Here is a 17,375-nt window from a genome sequence, read left to right on the forward strand (position 1 = left end):
ATCTTGTACGTACAAGATACTAACTTGTACGTACAAGATACTAAGTTGTACGTACAAGATACTAACTTGTACGTACAAGATACTAAGTTGTACGTACAAGATACTAAGTTGTACGTACAAGATAATATCTTGTACGTACAAGATACTATCTTGTACGTACAAGATACTAAGTTGTACGTACAAGATAATAACTTGTACGTACAAGATACTAAGTTGTACGAACAAGATACTATCTTGTACGTACAAGATATTAACTTGTACGTACAAGATAGTAACTTGTACGTACAAGATACTAAGTTGTACGTACAAGATAGTAACTTGTACGTACAAGATACTAAGTTGTACGTACAAGATAATAACTTGTACGTACAAGATACTAAGTTGTACGTACAAGATACTAAGTTGTACGTACAAGATAATATCTTGTACGTACAAGATACTAACTTGTACGTACAAGATACTAAGTTGTACGTACAAGATACTAACTTGTACGTACAAGATACTAAGTTGTACGAACAAGATACTATCTTGTACGTACAAGATATTAACTTGTACGTACAAGATAGTAACTTGTACGTACAAGATACTAAGTTGTACGTACAAGATAGTAACTTGTACGTACAAGATACTAAGTTGTACGTACAAGATAATAACTTGTACGTACAAGATACTATCTTGTACGTACAAGATACTAAGTTGTACGTACAAGATACTAAGTTGTACGTACAAGATAATAACTTGTACGTACAAGATACTAAGTTGTACGTACAAGATACTATCTTGTACGTACAAGATACTAACTTGTACGTACAAGATAATAACTTGTACGTACAAGATAAATAAAATTTTGTAGTGGCCCTAATACGCCGCCGTAGAAAACTGTAGATTAGTCAAGATAATGGACAATGCGAGGCCCGAAGGGCCGAGCATTGTTCATTATCTTGACTAATCTACAGTTTGAGGTGTTTCTCTTACTTAAAACATGGCACTCTGATGTACAATGCTAACTATGGCTATTGTGTAACTAATCTACAGCTACAGGTAAGGCCTTCAACCATCTTTGACACTGAACATGTCAGCACAGTAACTGTTGTAATATGTCTACTCTGGTCGTGCATGCATTGCATGAATTTTCCATGACATTCCATACCAATGTTATTACAAGAGAATTTTTTGTGAGTTTGAGTTCTCTTCATTCTGATTGGAGCAGTACAAGAGGCAACATGGCAGACAGTACAGATCAGATATTTACGAAATTAAACTATCTAAAATGATTATCAAATTTCCAATAACAGAGTTTATTTTGTGATATATTAATTTAACTGCTCTTTATGTCAGAGGCAGACCATTCACTTGGATATAACTTGTCGGAAATTCACAAAATATGGAGGATTACCATGGAAACGTATTAATTTTGAATATACCGCTCTACATTATGAAATGAAGAATATGATTGGTCCTAAAACATAATATCAAGATTTAGTGGATTCTAAAGGAAACTACATTGAAATTCAGTGAAAACGGCAAAGTGATGAAAAGAAAGCTTAAAATTTCAAATTTGTTCAGTAGGCTTTGTGTGATTCTTGGATAAGGAATTATACCGAAATTATTCAATTTGGGAAACGTGGGTTTATGTGTTACGTGAATGTATTCAAGAAATGAAGCAATTAACAGTGAAATTATTTGGAAATATACCGAAAGCATTCATTCTATCTATCTAAAATTAAAACATCATTGTAGGAATGCCTGTGCTGTCGAAATACTAAAGAGTCTTGATTTTCAACACAAGGAGTAATTTCATGCGTTGCGGTCATGTGATTGGATATATGCCAATGTCCACGAATCAATATATAAAACAGAAAATATGTAATAATATGTATTATTGAAGTTTTCTATTACATTTATGTTGAATTTGATTACATTTATTTGTTATTTATCTGTCCAATTTAACAATGCTGCATGTAGTGTCACTCTATCTTTCATTGTACATTAGTTTACCTGGAACTATAGATTAGTTGAAACTAATAGTTGAAACTAATCTACAGCTACAGGTAAACTAATGTACAGTGAAAGGTGTACTAATCTACAGACAGAACAAGTACTTGAACAATAGTCTAAATAAAGTACTGGGGACAACAAAAGATGACATCATAGCCATGTTTTAATACCAACTCTATGTTACAAGCTCAATTACCTCGCCTCCCCACGTGCCAGCCGTGTCGGACCTTTGTCGGACCTTGTTTATAACTTACCTCACCTCCCCACGTGCCGGCCGTGTCGGACCATAGCGTTAATGATGGGTTTTCGTGAGGACACCAGGATTGACCAGCAATCAACAAAACATTGAGACAGAAAGTCACAGCGGTCAAACTTCGCACCCCGCTCATGATAAAATTTTACTCCCGGATTTCAAAAATAAATCCAGAACCAGTTTAAGGTTGAAGACAGTTTAGATGACTCTACCATCAGCTGTATTCAATTCCCCAATTTCAGAAAGGTGTAGATTTTTCTTTTACATATATGTCCGGTCTTTAGCGTTACACCGTCCGGGTGTCCGGGGGAAATGTCCGAATCGAATGGGTAACTGTCTGATTGACCATCGCTTTATTATCTTTAGCTGGACAATTGAACTGTGACGCACACCTTCGCTCCATCTACGTCTCAATTTTCAAAATGGTCAAATGATTTTTGTGATAATACAAATTTTGTCACTACGGTAGATGCCATAGTTTATGTTAAGAATTTATTTTGAGTTTAAACGTCCGATATTTTAGTTTCAGATGTGATTTTGTGTAGTAAAACTGTGACGAACGATGACCGTAATCATACACGATTAATTAGGTTACCGGAACCTTTCAAAGCAGTCATTGTCAGGGACAATACACCTGGTGGGGATCGTAACTGTAGCACACTTACCGCTTCTTGTTGACTGGTTTTTAACCTCCGGGAAATCATGTTGAATTTGAACTTTCTATCTTCTCCTGTAATCTTTAGAAAATAAAAGTAACGAAAACAAAAATCGCCTGCCAACCAAAGCCCTAGCCTTCTCTTTCTGATGCCTGCATGGCTTCAGCAAGTCTATCATATACGCTCTTACTTGTCAACATATATATATATATGTTTCTATAATTATATCAAAATATGTAGCGTACTTTCATGTTTCAACTACTTCGTGACAAAAATGTGCAATTTTCTGTAAAATTTGTACACCAAAATCGACACTTATGAATCACTGATTCTCGCGCATGTGCATTATACATGTTATCAGAGATAGACCACTAGTGAACTGTTAGTACATCTGTAACATTTTACTTTATATGTAAATATTTATATTTCTCTCACACAAATTTTAGAAACTAGACGGGTTTTAAGATATGCAAATATCTTGGTTTGCGTTGACAACATCACGCAATTTTCATTTATAGAAAAATGACTTGCAGTCGATTTTTTTCGAACTTATTTGGAAATGGCGGAAGATCATAATTGTACAATTGCAATAAATCATCGCGGTAAGAGAAAAAAAAACTTTTTCATATGTGGATATGAAGGATAGGGATTATCTACCCTTGGATTCACAAAATGTTGTAAAATTCTCGGCAAGCTTTGTGTTTTACAACATTTTGTGACCCTCTGGTTGTATATCCCTATCCTTCATATCCACATATAAAAGAGTCTTACAATATTAATGGTTTGTGTGAGAGCATTACTTATAGCGCGCGAGCGTAATAAATCAGGTATTACGTCAACATATAATATACATCAATTAGTTACTGTCGCTAAGTCGCTCGCAATCATTGGATTCGTAAGCAACAGTTCAAAACCAAGATAATTTCGTTCGAAATATCCGTTCCCATTTCGATAGATTCATGAAATCGAAACAGGTTTGTTTACACTGTGTTGACATAAGACTGAAAATGATCACATCAGAGCTGCATCCCCAAACCAATGAGGTTTCTTAATATGTTTGAAGAAATAATCTTCAGAGAGGTTTAAAGTTAAAAGCCCTCAAAACGCTATATTAATACAGGATAACCGGTTTTATGTTTAGCTGAAAATCAGTTGACAGTCTCCTTGTGGTAGGATGGACATCAGAAGACAGTAACTGCCCTGTTAATTACACATACTGAAGATAGAACTTCTAAATGAGTTCATCACACCTGAGAGAATTTATCATTTACCTGTAGGCTCAAAATAGAGAATCAGTGTGAACTTTTGACCATGTGAACAAAACATGGTCTGTCAAGTGAAACATTTCATAATACGTTTGTCCACATCAATGATATTTAAATTAATGATCATCTAAGGTCGGCATTATTTCCTTAAAACGTATCTGAAATATCGTCAAGTAACGTCAAGTAGACGCCATTTCAGTGCGGATAGTGTGAGCTATAAAAACATTTATGTGCAAATCAGTAATCAAAATGTTTCCGTCGAAATGCCTGTCCAAGGGCGTAGGAAGCGGGGGGCAGGGGGGGGCCCCCCCCCCCCCCCCCCAGGACGGGGAGCAAACATGTCTTTTTGCCCCCCCCCCCCATTTTCGCCGACTGAAATTTTCTAAAAATGTTTATTTGAAAGAAAAAAGGGTCCTCCTGCACATTTTTCGTACTTCATTCTAGAAAATTTTCCGCTGCGCGGCGTATTTCCTAAAACGTTCAAGCACATAATGTCAAACCTTAAATAGGCCTAGTCAAAATTCAATACACAGGATTTTATGTACTACCTAAAAAAATTTGGGATTCGAACCCGCATCCCAGAGTTCGAGTTGTAACTTCTCTGTCTGGAAAATTCCAAAATAAGAGTAACGTATATCAAAAGTTATATATTTATCGTTGACCAAGTGCGCAAAAGTGTATCGAATTATTCTCTCGTAAAAGTGTTAAATTTTGGAATTTTCTGGGTTAATATTTTTGTTTCGTGTTACAGAGTAAAGAAAACCCCTGCTCTCAAGTAAGTAAGTGTTAATTTGCTTTAGTTCTTTTGTACTGAAATATTGTGCTCTACCATCTTATACTTTTCCATGTCATACTAATAATGAAAATGATTGTATTGTTCCCTATATGCTTGTGATGCATCATTTGGACGAAATAAAAACTTTTATTATACAGATTAAAACGAGTCTGTGTTAATATCCAGTAAATGATAGGTTTTACAATTTGCTTGTGAAACAGACGAAATTTGAATATCTTTATAGTTTCGTACAAATTCTCTGTAGAACACTCTGTTTGTGTATAATAATTTTTTGAAGCAGACAAATTTTCTGTACAAATAATCTGAAGTAGGTGCTGGTTTAGTAAAAGATATCTGGAAAACCCATATTTCCTTAGTAGAAATTATCGTATTGTTTCTTGTAAAAAAAATAACGACAGTAATTAGTATTTCTGTACAACTTATATGGAAATGCCTCAGTTCAAATCATCAGTTCATGACTGGGCCCAGTGTCATGAACATACCAAACTTTAAGGAATTCCCAAACTTAAAATTCTCCACAGAAAAGCACTACAGATTTTAAGGAAGTCTCCTTAACTTAAAGAGGGTTTCCTTAACTTCCATAATGTTTCAATTGAAATGTGTTTTTATGGTCCCTCCTCTACAGCTAGTACCTGGCCACTTGATTAACAGCAGCCATCAAATGAAAGAAATCATTTAATACCAAATGTGACATTCATATAGATAAGAACAAAAATAATGATAACACAATGTACTTAATTAAACTTTTTTATTTTGAAGATAAAATTTATACAACAAAATGTTAAAAATAAATCTTTGATATATTTTGCCCTTACTGAATACTACCGGTACTTACTCAAACAAAAACATAACTCCATGTTATGTGTTTGCTATAACCTCACAAGTTTGTTTTTTTAATTAAAAAGGGAATTTTTGTCAAAATTTGAAGCAAGCAACAACAACAAAAAGTTTGTTATATAGATGGGTACTTTGAAGACGTGTTTTATCACATGCTAACCATAATTAACAATATCATTAACACAAATTATGCATATCCTATCACAGTGTCCATATCATTAGAACTACAGGTAGGGTTGATAAAGGAAATGCAAATATTAAAGGAGGGGGAAAGCCAGAGTAGCCAAAGAAAACTCACCAACCTATATATAGCTATATATGGTCAAAGTCTGACAGGTGCCCTGTTTGGTTTAACAAAGAGAAATGATGGCACACTTAAACTACTAAACAACCCTAGTTTGCTCAATGGTTTATATAAATCTTCTGAACATATATTGATCATCTATGAAACATATTGAACACATAACGGTATATTTTATAAGAGGGGAAATTAGTCTAGTCCTACATATGGTTGATACGATTTGCTACACACATACCTATAACATACTATAACATATGTCCTTTCAATGAAATCCTGGAAAACTCAACTGTTCTGTTTTCATCAATAAACACACCACACATGGTCTTTGGAAGAACAATACTTATATCAGTCCCACAATATTGTACTGATTACAAAGGGTTTAACCTTTATCATGGATTGCTGTAGTTTAACATGTTCTGGTAAAATCTTTGAATATCAATAACAGGCATGATATAATGAGTCCATGAGAAAAATGAAAGATTTTTTATCCATATAAGCAACTTCTGCAAATTTCACATAAAACATTGGTAAAATTTGCAAACTCTCTCCAAAAATATAATCCAAACAAAAACACAGTAATTGCGAATGAAATGTGCAACATCAGACTAAATAACATTTGTGGTGTTAAATCTACATGAATAATTTATAATGTGCACAATAAATAATATCTACATACCTGGAGCACCAAAGCTGTATATTGATTTTACTGCAATGATTGTTTCCATACCAACAAGGGGAACAGTAACAACAGTTGATATGTAATTATCCACCATGATTGATCTTAATAATCATTATCCACCATGATTGATCTTAATAACCATTATCCATCATGATTGATCTTAATAACCATTATCCATCATGATTGATCTTAATAACCATTATCCATCATGATTGATCTTAATAATCATTATCCATCATGATTGATCTTAATAACCATTATCCATCATGATTGATCTTAATAATCATTATCCATCATGATTGATCTTAATAACCATTATCCATCATGATTGATCTTAATAACCATTATCCATCATGATTGATCTTAATAACCATTATCCACCATGATTTATCTTTATAACCATTATCCACCATGATTGATCTTAATAACCATTATCCACCATGATTGATCTTAATAACCATTATCCATCATGATTGATCTTAATAATCATTATCCATCATGATTGATCTTAACAACCATTATCCATCATGATTGATCTTAATAACCATTATCCATCATGATTGATCTTAATAACCATTATCCATCATGATTGATCTTAATAACCATTATCCACCATGATTGATCTTAATAACCATTATCCACCATGATTGATCTTAATAATCATTATCCATCATGATTGATCTTAATAACCATTATCCATCATGATTGATCTTAATAACCATTATCCACCACGATTGATCTTAAGAACCATTATCTGTTTCTTTATGCTTAGTCATAAATCATCAACAACAAAAGTTCAGTTACCCATCATTCGTAATGTTTGGCATCATTCAGTAAATTTTTGAGATAATTTTTTATCTAAAAAAAGTCAATTGTCAATAAAGACCACACAAGATTTAAAGAATAAATGGTCTTTATATTAAAGTGGTCTTTTATACAGGGTATATATAGAGAGTTGAAATAAATTAGGCATTTTGGACTCTTAAAGTGATTTTAATACACAGGTGGTCCTTATATGGAGGTGCATGGTCACTAAGGCAGGTTTAACTGTGTATTAAACTGAAGGAAATCTTACATAGCGACCCTAAAGTAAACTTTCCATTTATTTTCTGGGAAGGCTACGCAGGGTAGAGATAACAGTACCGAGATAACTGTCTACAAAACAGACGTCATTGTTAGGCGTCTCTTTAGAAATCCACCCAGCCATGCACAACATAAGACATATTACTCTGAGGACTGGCTGATCGGGATGGAGATACCTACGTCAGAAGCCCAGGGGTGTTGTTCTGGGTACAACAATGAGACAGTCGTGACATGATAATCACGACAGACCATTCACACACCCTGGGGGAAATAACTGGGTGATAAATTAGAATCACTCTTAGGGGTTCATTCAGTGTTGTTTCGTAACACACAACATTTTTTAACTCTGTATTTGAATTTTAATATAAATTATAGAGAATTAATAAAATAGCCAATAATAAAATAAGTTACCTTAATGACCAAATAATTTTTGTTAACAAAATGGATTGATGCATAAAGATTTCACATTATGCTGAGTCAAATATTCATAAAAATGTGTAATATGTCACGCTAAAATATATTCATCATGTATGAATAACAGGTTTGAAATTTGTTCACTATGCAGATTACTCTTGTCAACAACAAATGTGATCCTTTGAAATCATCTTAAGATTGGTTAGGTATATACTTACAATTCACATTAACTGAGGGATATATGCATACATTTTTAAATAACCACAACTTGTGCATCAATTCTATACAAAAATAATTATTGCTAAATGAAAATAAAGAATTACTTTATATATATAACAAGAGGCCCATGGGCCTTAGCGGTCACCTGATATCAGATACAGAATGAAACAAAGACATGCATATAAACACTATATATTTGCCCATCAGGCCCTTGAAGTCAGTCAGTGATTTTATAAATTTGACTTTTTAATCTATGAAGATTATTTGGTTACATCAAATCTGTGAATTCAGAAGTAAGACTTTTGAAATGTTATCCATTTTGACCCCTTTTGGCCCCACCCCTCTGGCCCCTGGGGGTCAGCCAGGACCAATTTGGATATGATGTTAAAATGCTATCTCAGGCTAATAATTTTAACCCAGATTGACTAATTTCCTATGAAAACTAAGCAAATAATGTTCCTAAATGTGTTTTTCCTATATAAACTATAGTAAACTTGACCCCCTCCCCAGAAGGGAAACATGAGACCCCAGGGTAATACTATTCACAATTTTTGTAAAGGACTTTAAGACCTTTCCATCTATGCAGAGTATTTGATTCTACCAGTTCCAGAATTTCAGAAGAAGATTTTTGAAGTTTTAGCCTATTTGACCCGTTTTGGCCCCGCCCCTAAGGCCCCTGGGGATCAGTCATGGAAAATTTGGTAATAAGATTCAATGGCCATCACATAGGGATAATTCTGACAACAATTGACTATAAATTTCCTATTATAATGACTAAATAATGCTCAAAAATGTGTTTTCCCTATATAAACTACAGTAAACTTAACCCCCTCCCCAGGGGGAAACCTGAGACCCAAGGGTGATGTAATTCACAATTTTCATAAAACACCTTAAGACCTGTCCATCTATGAAGAGTATTTGATTCTACCATTTCCAGTATTTAAGAAGAAGATTTTTAAAGTTTTAGCCTATTTGCCCCTTTTGGCCCCACACCTCTGCCCCGAGGGGGTTGACCAGGACCAACATAGATATAATATTAAAATGTTATCTCAGGCTAATAATTCTAAACAAGTTTGACTCATTTCCTATGAAAATTGAGCAAAAAATGCTCATAAATGTGTTTTCTCTATATAAGCTATAGTAAACTTGACCCCCTCCCCAGGGGGAAACGTGAGACCCCAGGGTCATATAATTCACAATTTTCATAAAACACCTTAAGACCTGTCCATCTATGAAGAGTATTTGATTCTACCATTTCCAGTATTTAAGAAGAAGATTTTTAAAGTTTTAGCCTATTTGCCCCTTTTGGCCCCACACCTCTGCCCCGAGGGGGTTGACCAGGACCAACATAGATATAATATTAAAATGTTATCTCAGGCTAATAATTCTAAACAAGTTTGACTCATTTCCTATGAAAATTGAGCAAAAAATGCTCATAAATGTGTTTTCTCTATATAAGCTATAGTAAACTTGACCCCCTCCCTAGGGGGAAACGTGAGACCCCAGGGTCATATAATTCACAATTTTCATAAAACACCTTAAGACCTGTCCATCTATGAAGAGTATTTGATTCTACCATTTCCAGTATTTAAGAAGAAGATTTTTAAAAGTTTTAGCCTATTTGCCCCTTTTGGCCCCACACCTCTGCCCCGAGGGGGTTGACCAGGACCAACATAGATATAATATTAAAATGTTATCTCAGGCTAATAATTCTAAACAAGTTTGACTCATTTCCTATGAAAATTGAGCAAAAAATGCTCATAAATGTGTTTTCTCTATATAAAGTAAACTTGACCCCCTCCCTAGGGGGAAACGTGAGACCCCAGGGTCATATAATTCACAATTTTCATAAAACACCTTAAGACCTTTCCATCTATGAAGAGTATGTGATTCTATCAGTTCCAGAATTTCAGAAGAAGATTTTTGAAATTATAGCCTATTTGACCCCTTTTGACCCCGCCCCTAAGGCCCCTGGGGATCAGTCATGGAAAATTGGTTAATAGGATTCAATGGCCATCTCATACTGATAATTCTGACAATATTTGACTCATTTCCTATTACAAATGATCAAATAATACTCAAAAATGTGTTTTCCCTATATAAACTATAGTAAACTTAACCCCCTCCCCAGGGGGAAACCTGAGACCCCAGGGTCATATAATTCACAATTTTTGTAAAGGACCTTAGGAGCTTTCTATCTATGAAGAGTATTTAATTATTTAAGATTTTTGAAATTTTAGTCAATTTTACCCCTTTTGGCCCCTCCCATAGCTCCCTGGGGTATGGGGACCATATAATTCACAATTTTGATTGGCCTCATGCCTTAGAAGGTTTGTGCAAAATTTCATTGAAAATGCTTCAGCGGTTTTGGAGAAGAAGTCGAAAATGTAAATTGTTTACGGACATACGACGCACGACGCACGACGACGGACGACGACGGACAAAAGGCGATTAGAATAGGTCACTTGAGACTTCGTCTCAGGTGACCTAAAAAAGTATATACTCGGTTAACGAAAATAGCAGTTGAGAAGGAAGACAATCATGGTTTATACTTCAAAAGCTGGCACGCTCATTAAATAAGCTCGCAAACTCATTAAATAAGCTGCACCACTCATTAAAACATGTACACAGTCCTGAATACTGTCATTGACTTCTAATCACAAAAAAATACTATAGCATGAAAACAACTGTGACAAATTGACATGTAAAAATATTTGAACATTGAATGGAAATATCATTAAAACAAAAGTAAACTTTAAATCAATACCAACGACCGGTATTTTTTTTCAATTCAACATTATATTATTAAAGATCATTTTAGAATGAATAACACCATTCTAGTCATTGACAATAACTTTGTACAGAATGATTAAGAAACCAGTTCAGAGGACAAAACATGAATAAGTTTGGTTTGTAACTGAACAGTTGACACTAACTATCAAAAATGCTATTTAATACTGTTTAACGTTAAAATGCTGATACGAAAACTGAGTGTTAATCCTTCTCAACATGAAATTATTATAGATCTGCTTCCATAGGATATAAAACTAAAAATCTAGTCTGCTACATATACTGCAAAGTGATCGCTGTAAACTGTGTTTCATTACATATTAACAAAAAACAACTAGTAATTACATTTGTAGCACAATCTAACTTTTTAAACTGGAATTAAGGTAAGCGATGGGAGATATTTATGGCACTTTTATATAGGGAAGAGCGCATTGTTTGTGTATATACAGGATCCTATCACTCTACAGACTGGGACTATAGTTATTGAGATATATCAACCTATTTACCATATATTCAACTCAAGTACACAAACTAGAATGTAGTGATTTTTATGTCACAATTCAAAGCCTAGAAATTTGTATACACATACTGACACGAATATCATAGACCAATTAAATCACCTTTCAAAAATGCACAACCATGACAACTAAATATGAATACCACATTTCCAGTAACATCCCCCCCCCTACCACCAACTTTCTTAACTCAAGTCATAAGTCAGCAACAATCCATACATTTTGTTCAATGCCAAAAACTGAATATACTGTAGTTACTTTCCTAGTAACAAAAATCATATACGAAACAATGATTACATGTATTTGAAAACTTTAACTTAAATAAAGTGAACATACATAAAAAAAGTATCATTATTGATAAATATATACTATTAACCTCGTCTATTCCACCTGCTATACATTTGAACTACCTGATAACTTTATATAAAAAGTAGGTAAAATACAGTAAGAACAATTGATTAAATATCTTACAGCTCTTGCATCACAACCTAAAATCATTGATGCCCCAAGATAATCAGCTGACAGTAATACTCTAAAATTGTTACTGCCCAAACTGAATACTAAAACAGAATCCCTTGGATATTACATAAATGGTATCATTATAGCCAAATATTTTGCTGCACCTAATAATCATCGCTATAATAATTGCTCCATTAAAACTAACACATACTTTTGATGGTCCATTAAAACTCCTGTGTGATTTTGATGGTCCATTAAATCTCCAGTGTTATTTTGACGGTCAATTGAAATTCTTTGAGTTTTTGGTGGTTCATTAAATCTCCTGTGTGATTTTGATGGTCCATTAAATCTCCTGTGTGATTTTGATAGTTCATTAAAACTCCTGTGTGATTTTGATGGTCCATTAAATCTCCTGTGTGATTTTGATTGTTCATTAAAACTCCTGTGTGATTTTGATGGTCCATTAAATCTCCTGTGTGATTTTGATTGTTCATTAAAACTCCTGTGTGATTTTGATGGTCCATTAAATCTCCTGTGTGATTTTGATGGTCCATTAAATCTCCTGTGTGATTTTGATGGTCCATTAAATCTCCTGTGTGATTTTGATTGTTCATTAAAACTCCTGTGTGATTTTGATGGTCCATTAAATCTCCTGTGTGATTTTGATGATCCATTAAAACTCCTGCGTGCTACTCATATTCATCTCAAAGCCAATAGATTCGTTGTCTGAATCCCCATGTCTGTCTGTTACCGACTGTAGTGACCCAGCATCATCCGTCTGTTTAATATCAGACAAACTGTCCAACATACAATCAATACTGGACATCACATTTTCTCCTGTAATCACCAAAGGTAATGAGTTATTCCACTTGGCTGACTGAAGCGTGTCTGATGTGCTGTGTATATCAGAAGCTTCCTCCGAAATATTGAACTCATCATAAGGAGTCCCAGCTCTCTCAGTGTCTTTACTGCCCTGGTCTGTAGTTGGGGTCCCACTTCCTTGTTGGTTGTCATTTAATCCTGTATCAGTACCTGTTTCCATGGACACTGGTTCTGAATCTGACCTGTTATCGATTTTTTCACACGAAGAACTAGAAGGAAGAGCATTATCTCCCCCTGCATAAGAAGATCCAATACAACTAGAGTTATCTCCCATTTGAGGCACTGATCTAGTATAGTGATCAGATGGAATTTGAGCTGTTGGTAAAATATCTAGATCTGAATCTTTGGCTTCTATGTTCTGACCTTCTGTATAAAGCTGTGTTGGGACGTTTACTCCAGCTATGTTTGTTTCTATTTGCTTTACAGTTGAAGAGGACGGCATTAAATCCTCATCTAAAATGTTCTCCATTGCGTTATTTGACTTCTCCGTGACGGCAGGTGGATCTTCTTCAGGGTCACTACAGTCAGAAATGTCAGAATAGGGAGACCAGTCAGAACCATCCATGTTGTTAGTGGTGCTACTTACAATGGTCAGTCCATTGTCTACCATAGACTGACCACTGTCCTGACCGCCATGGTCAGAATGATCTTCAGAATCATCACTACAATCTGATATATCCTCATAGATAAGCATTGATAAGGTTTCCTTCTCAGATTCTTCTTGATTGAGAGAATCAGAGCTGATAGTCAAGATTTCCATCTCTGAATCTTTTGTATTGAGAGAATCAGAGCCAATAGATGGGGTTTCCATCTCTGAATCTTTTGTATTAAGAGAATCAGAGCCGATAGATTGGGTTTCCATCTCTGAATCTTTTGTATTAAGAGAATCAGAGCCAATAGATGGGGTCTCCATCTCTGAATCATTTTGACTGTGAGAATCTGATTTGTTAACTGATGTGCTCAGAGTCATTATTTTCTTCTGTGATTCATCTGGACTTCGAAGATCTAAGTTGTTTGGAGTCAAGGCTTCCTTTATAGTGTTAGAATTTGTATTGGTCAGAGTGCCTGTAGGATCATCATCGGCTTCCCATGGACTGAGAATTTCGTCAAGGACATCACTGGTCAGGGAGTCATCACTTTTCCTTTCAGCTGATAGATACTCGGCCATGATGTTCTCAAACCCCTGAGTAGCGTTTCTGTCCTCTCGTGAAAGCTGTACTATAGCATTAAAAAGGTTCCTTTTTGGTTTAGGTTTATCAGAAATCCTTATGAGATCCCTTTCCTCGTCCGACGTCTTTTCCTCCGAATGCAGACAATGATTACTTGATGTTGCCCTATTCTCAGCATCATCCTGGTGAATATCTGTATGAGCAGTAGATTTTTTGTAGTATTTAGACGGGTTCATGATACTGTACTTCTTCCTTTTGTTTTTACTGGAGGATCCCCCATCATTGTCTGGTCTTGTCTCTTCACAATGGTTGCCTTGCTGGTTGCCATGGTGACCACTCATCCATACTCCCTCATGTTTGAACATCATGGCTAAATCAATCAGCTCCATTTTACAAATGTCCGTCACAACGATGCTGGGTTGCATAGCAGCCACCATGACGTTTGTTGATTCATCTTTTGTATGCAACTCCATATAGTCAGGGAAACTGTGTGGATGGTTGGAAAGGATGTGTTGCTTCACTCGGAAAGAAGTCACAGCCATATAACTACAGTAGGCACACAGGAAAGTTGTGCCTTCTTTCTTGGAATGTCCTTCCAGAAGTCTCTCCAACTGTTGTTCCACTTCGCTACGGATATCTTTTGGGACTGGGCGGGGACATAACTGGTTAAATCCCCCGTGAGTGACAAGGTGACGGCAGTATATTTTCAGGTCTTCAGTCTGGAAGCTGCACTGATGACAGAAGTGACAGGTGGGCCCAGTATCTGCAGAAAAAAGAAAAATTCATAATTATTTCTGTGATTGATCAGATAAAATCTCCCAAAAACTACTTTAAAGAAAATCGTAATGCTGATTATCTAATGACATTATACAAATATTGACCTGCTTTCAGGTCGATGTGGTAATTTATCAACTCAAGGAAGTGACATTACCGAGGCCGAAAGCCGAGGATTATATCGCTTTTGAGGGCTGATAAATCACTGTATCCAAATAAAAACAGGTCGATATCAGTTTATTATATGGAATTTACATGATGTAAACCCCTTGGCTACATGTAATTCCTCTTCATGTCACAACAGATTTTTGACGTCATGGACATTCCCTTTACGCTATATTTGAGTTCAACCTGGGACCATTGGAATCTTATATCAACCTGTGAAGTGATTGTGACGTCATATTACATATTAAAACACTTTCTGAGATATATTGCAGTAACAAACCTCAATTATCAAAATCCAAGATGGCTACCTGTCGGCCATCTTGTTTATCTATCGGTCTGAAAAATGCAATATGCACATCTAAGGTCCTAGTGGAATCTGCACATGAAATCTGAGACAGATTGCTTCAGTACTTTCTGAGAAATAGCGGTAACAAAACTTAAATGATCAAAATCCAAGATGGCGGCCTGTCGGCCATCTTGTAAACCGATCGGTATCAAAATGCAATATGCACAACTAGGGTCCTAGGGGAACCTAAACGTGATATTTGAAAGAGATCCCTTCATTACTTTCTGAGAAATAAAGTGGTAACAAACTTCAATAGTCAAAATCCAAGATGGCAGCCTGTCGGCCATCTTGAAGACTGATCAATCCCAAAATGCATATGCTCAACTAGGGACCTAGGGGAACCTGCACATGAAATTTGAGACAGATCCCTTCTTTACTTTCTGAGAAATAGCAGTAACAAACTTTAACTATCAAAATTCGAGATGGCTGCCAAAGTCCCAAAACGCAATATGCATAACAAGGGCTCTAGGGGAACCTACATACCAAATTTGAAAAAGATCCCTTCAGTACTTTCTGAGAAATAGCAGTAACAAGAATTGTTAACAGACGGACGGACGGACAGACGGAGGGATGGACGTCAGACCACGGACGAAAGGCGATTTGAATAGCCCATCATCTGATGATGGAGGGCTAAAAAAATAACCGCTAAGGATTGTTTTGATCATTCAAGCTGCTTTTGTTGATAAAAAAATATCTGGTCAACTATATACATGTGAAAGCATGCTATACACAAGCCATTGGTGCACTTTTTTTATCATATTACAAGCACGGGAACTTAGCTGAGTTAGTACATGTACATGTAGTATTGAATTAGCTTTATTGCGCACGTAAATGGCTAGATCCGATTCTTCCTGATGTTATTATAAGATATATTCAAGATATGTTTTGGCATTTGTCATGACAATGTCCATATATATGTACACACTTTATGCTGGCATTTGCTAAAATAATCATCTAATCCATGATCTATATATATATATATATAAATAAAAAAGAACAATGTCCATGTGATGGTTTCCATATACATAAAAAAACACAACTATAAAACAGTTTTTTCAAACCCCTGAAGACCGGCATGAGCCGAGAAAGCGCTAGGGAGGAAGAAACTGTTTTATAGTTGTGTTTTTTTATGTATATATATATATATATGGCAGCTAATGTATATGTGGAGGTTTCGGCTGGGCTAGTTATATTTACAATTACTCAGATGGGGGTTTTAATAAACATTTTTTAGGCTTCTAACCACGTTAACCGTTTAAATCTTGACAACCATGATGTATTAATTTATTTGTTTATTTTCTTTTTTCAAATTGTAAACTGAAATACTGACGAAGCAGCACATTGTTCAGTTTCGATTTCCCAATATTTATTGACAAAAGGATGCTGTCTATAGGATTAGACGTCAGGCCTATCTTAGTCATCTCCTGTTATTGGTGGCACAAACAAACATTTATATATATGGGGAGGTTTATGAATATAAGGGGAGGTAACCCCTTGATGAAGAAAGATACTGTTAATCATATCTATTGTAGCTCTATTAATTATTTTTTAACTTTCATTTTTAATGTAATAACTAAAATTAATGTGACATGATCCTTGATATATGCTTGACAGTATGTCTATTTGGTTCTATACGCCACAACAGATACAGGCTATAAAGTCCATATGTGTATAATCAAGGACGTATATCAGAAGGATAAGTCACACTGGGTTTTGGGAAAGTGCAAGGCAGGAGCTTTAGTGTTCGTGCACTGACCGTGACGTTGGGCGACGA

At 35.3% G+C, this 17,375-nt stretch overlaps 2 protein-coding genes across 2 annotated transcripts in view; both read right to left on the reverse strand.

The window, feature by feature from the left end:
• Positions 1–2,584, reverse strand: part of LOC138317540 (cell surface hyaluronidase CEMIP2-like) — a 29,606-nt gene extending 27,022 nt beyond the window's left edge. The window contains exon 1 of the mRNA XM_069259290.1: positions 2,253–2,584. Within this exon, the coding sequence (XP_069115391.1) occupies positions 2,253–2,387 (135 nt within the window). The 5' untranslated portion in view covers positions 2,388–2,584. The remainder of the gene's footprint in view (positions 1–2,252) is intronic.
• Positions 2,585–5,701: 3,117 nt separating this feature from the next.
• Positions 5,702–17,375, reverse strand: part of LOC138317541 (uncharacterized) — a 32,030-nt gene continuing 20,356 nt past the window's right edge. Inside the window, exon 6 of the mRNA XM_069259291.1 lies at positions 5,702–15,079. Within this exon, the coding sequence (XP_069115392.1) occupies positions 12,939–15,079 (2,141 nt within the window). The 3' untranslated portion in view covers positions 5,702–12,938. The remainder of the gene's footprint in view (positions 15,080–17,375) is intronic.

Source organism: Argopecten irradians, chromosome 3 (genome assembly GCF_041381155.1).
Source record: "Argopecten irradians isolate NY chromosome 3, Ai_NY, whole genome shotgun sequence".
Taxonomy (NCBI): Eukaryota; Metazoa; Mollusca; class Bivalvia; order Pectinida; family Pectinidae; genus Argopecten; species Argopecten irradians.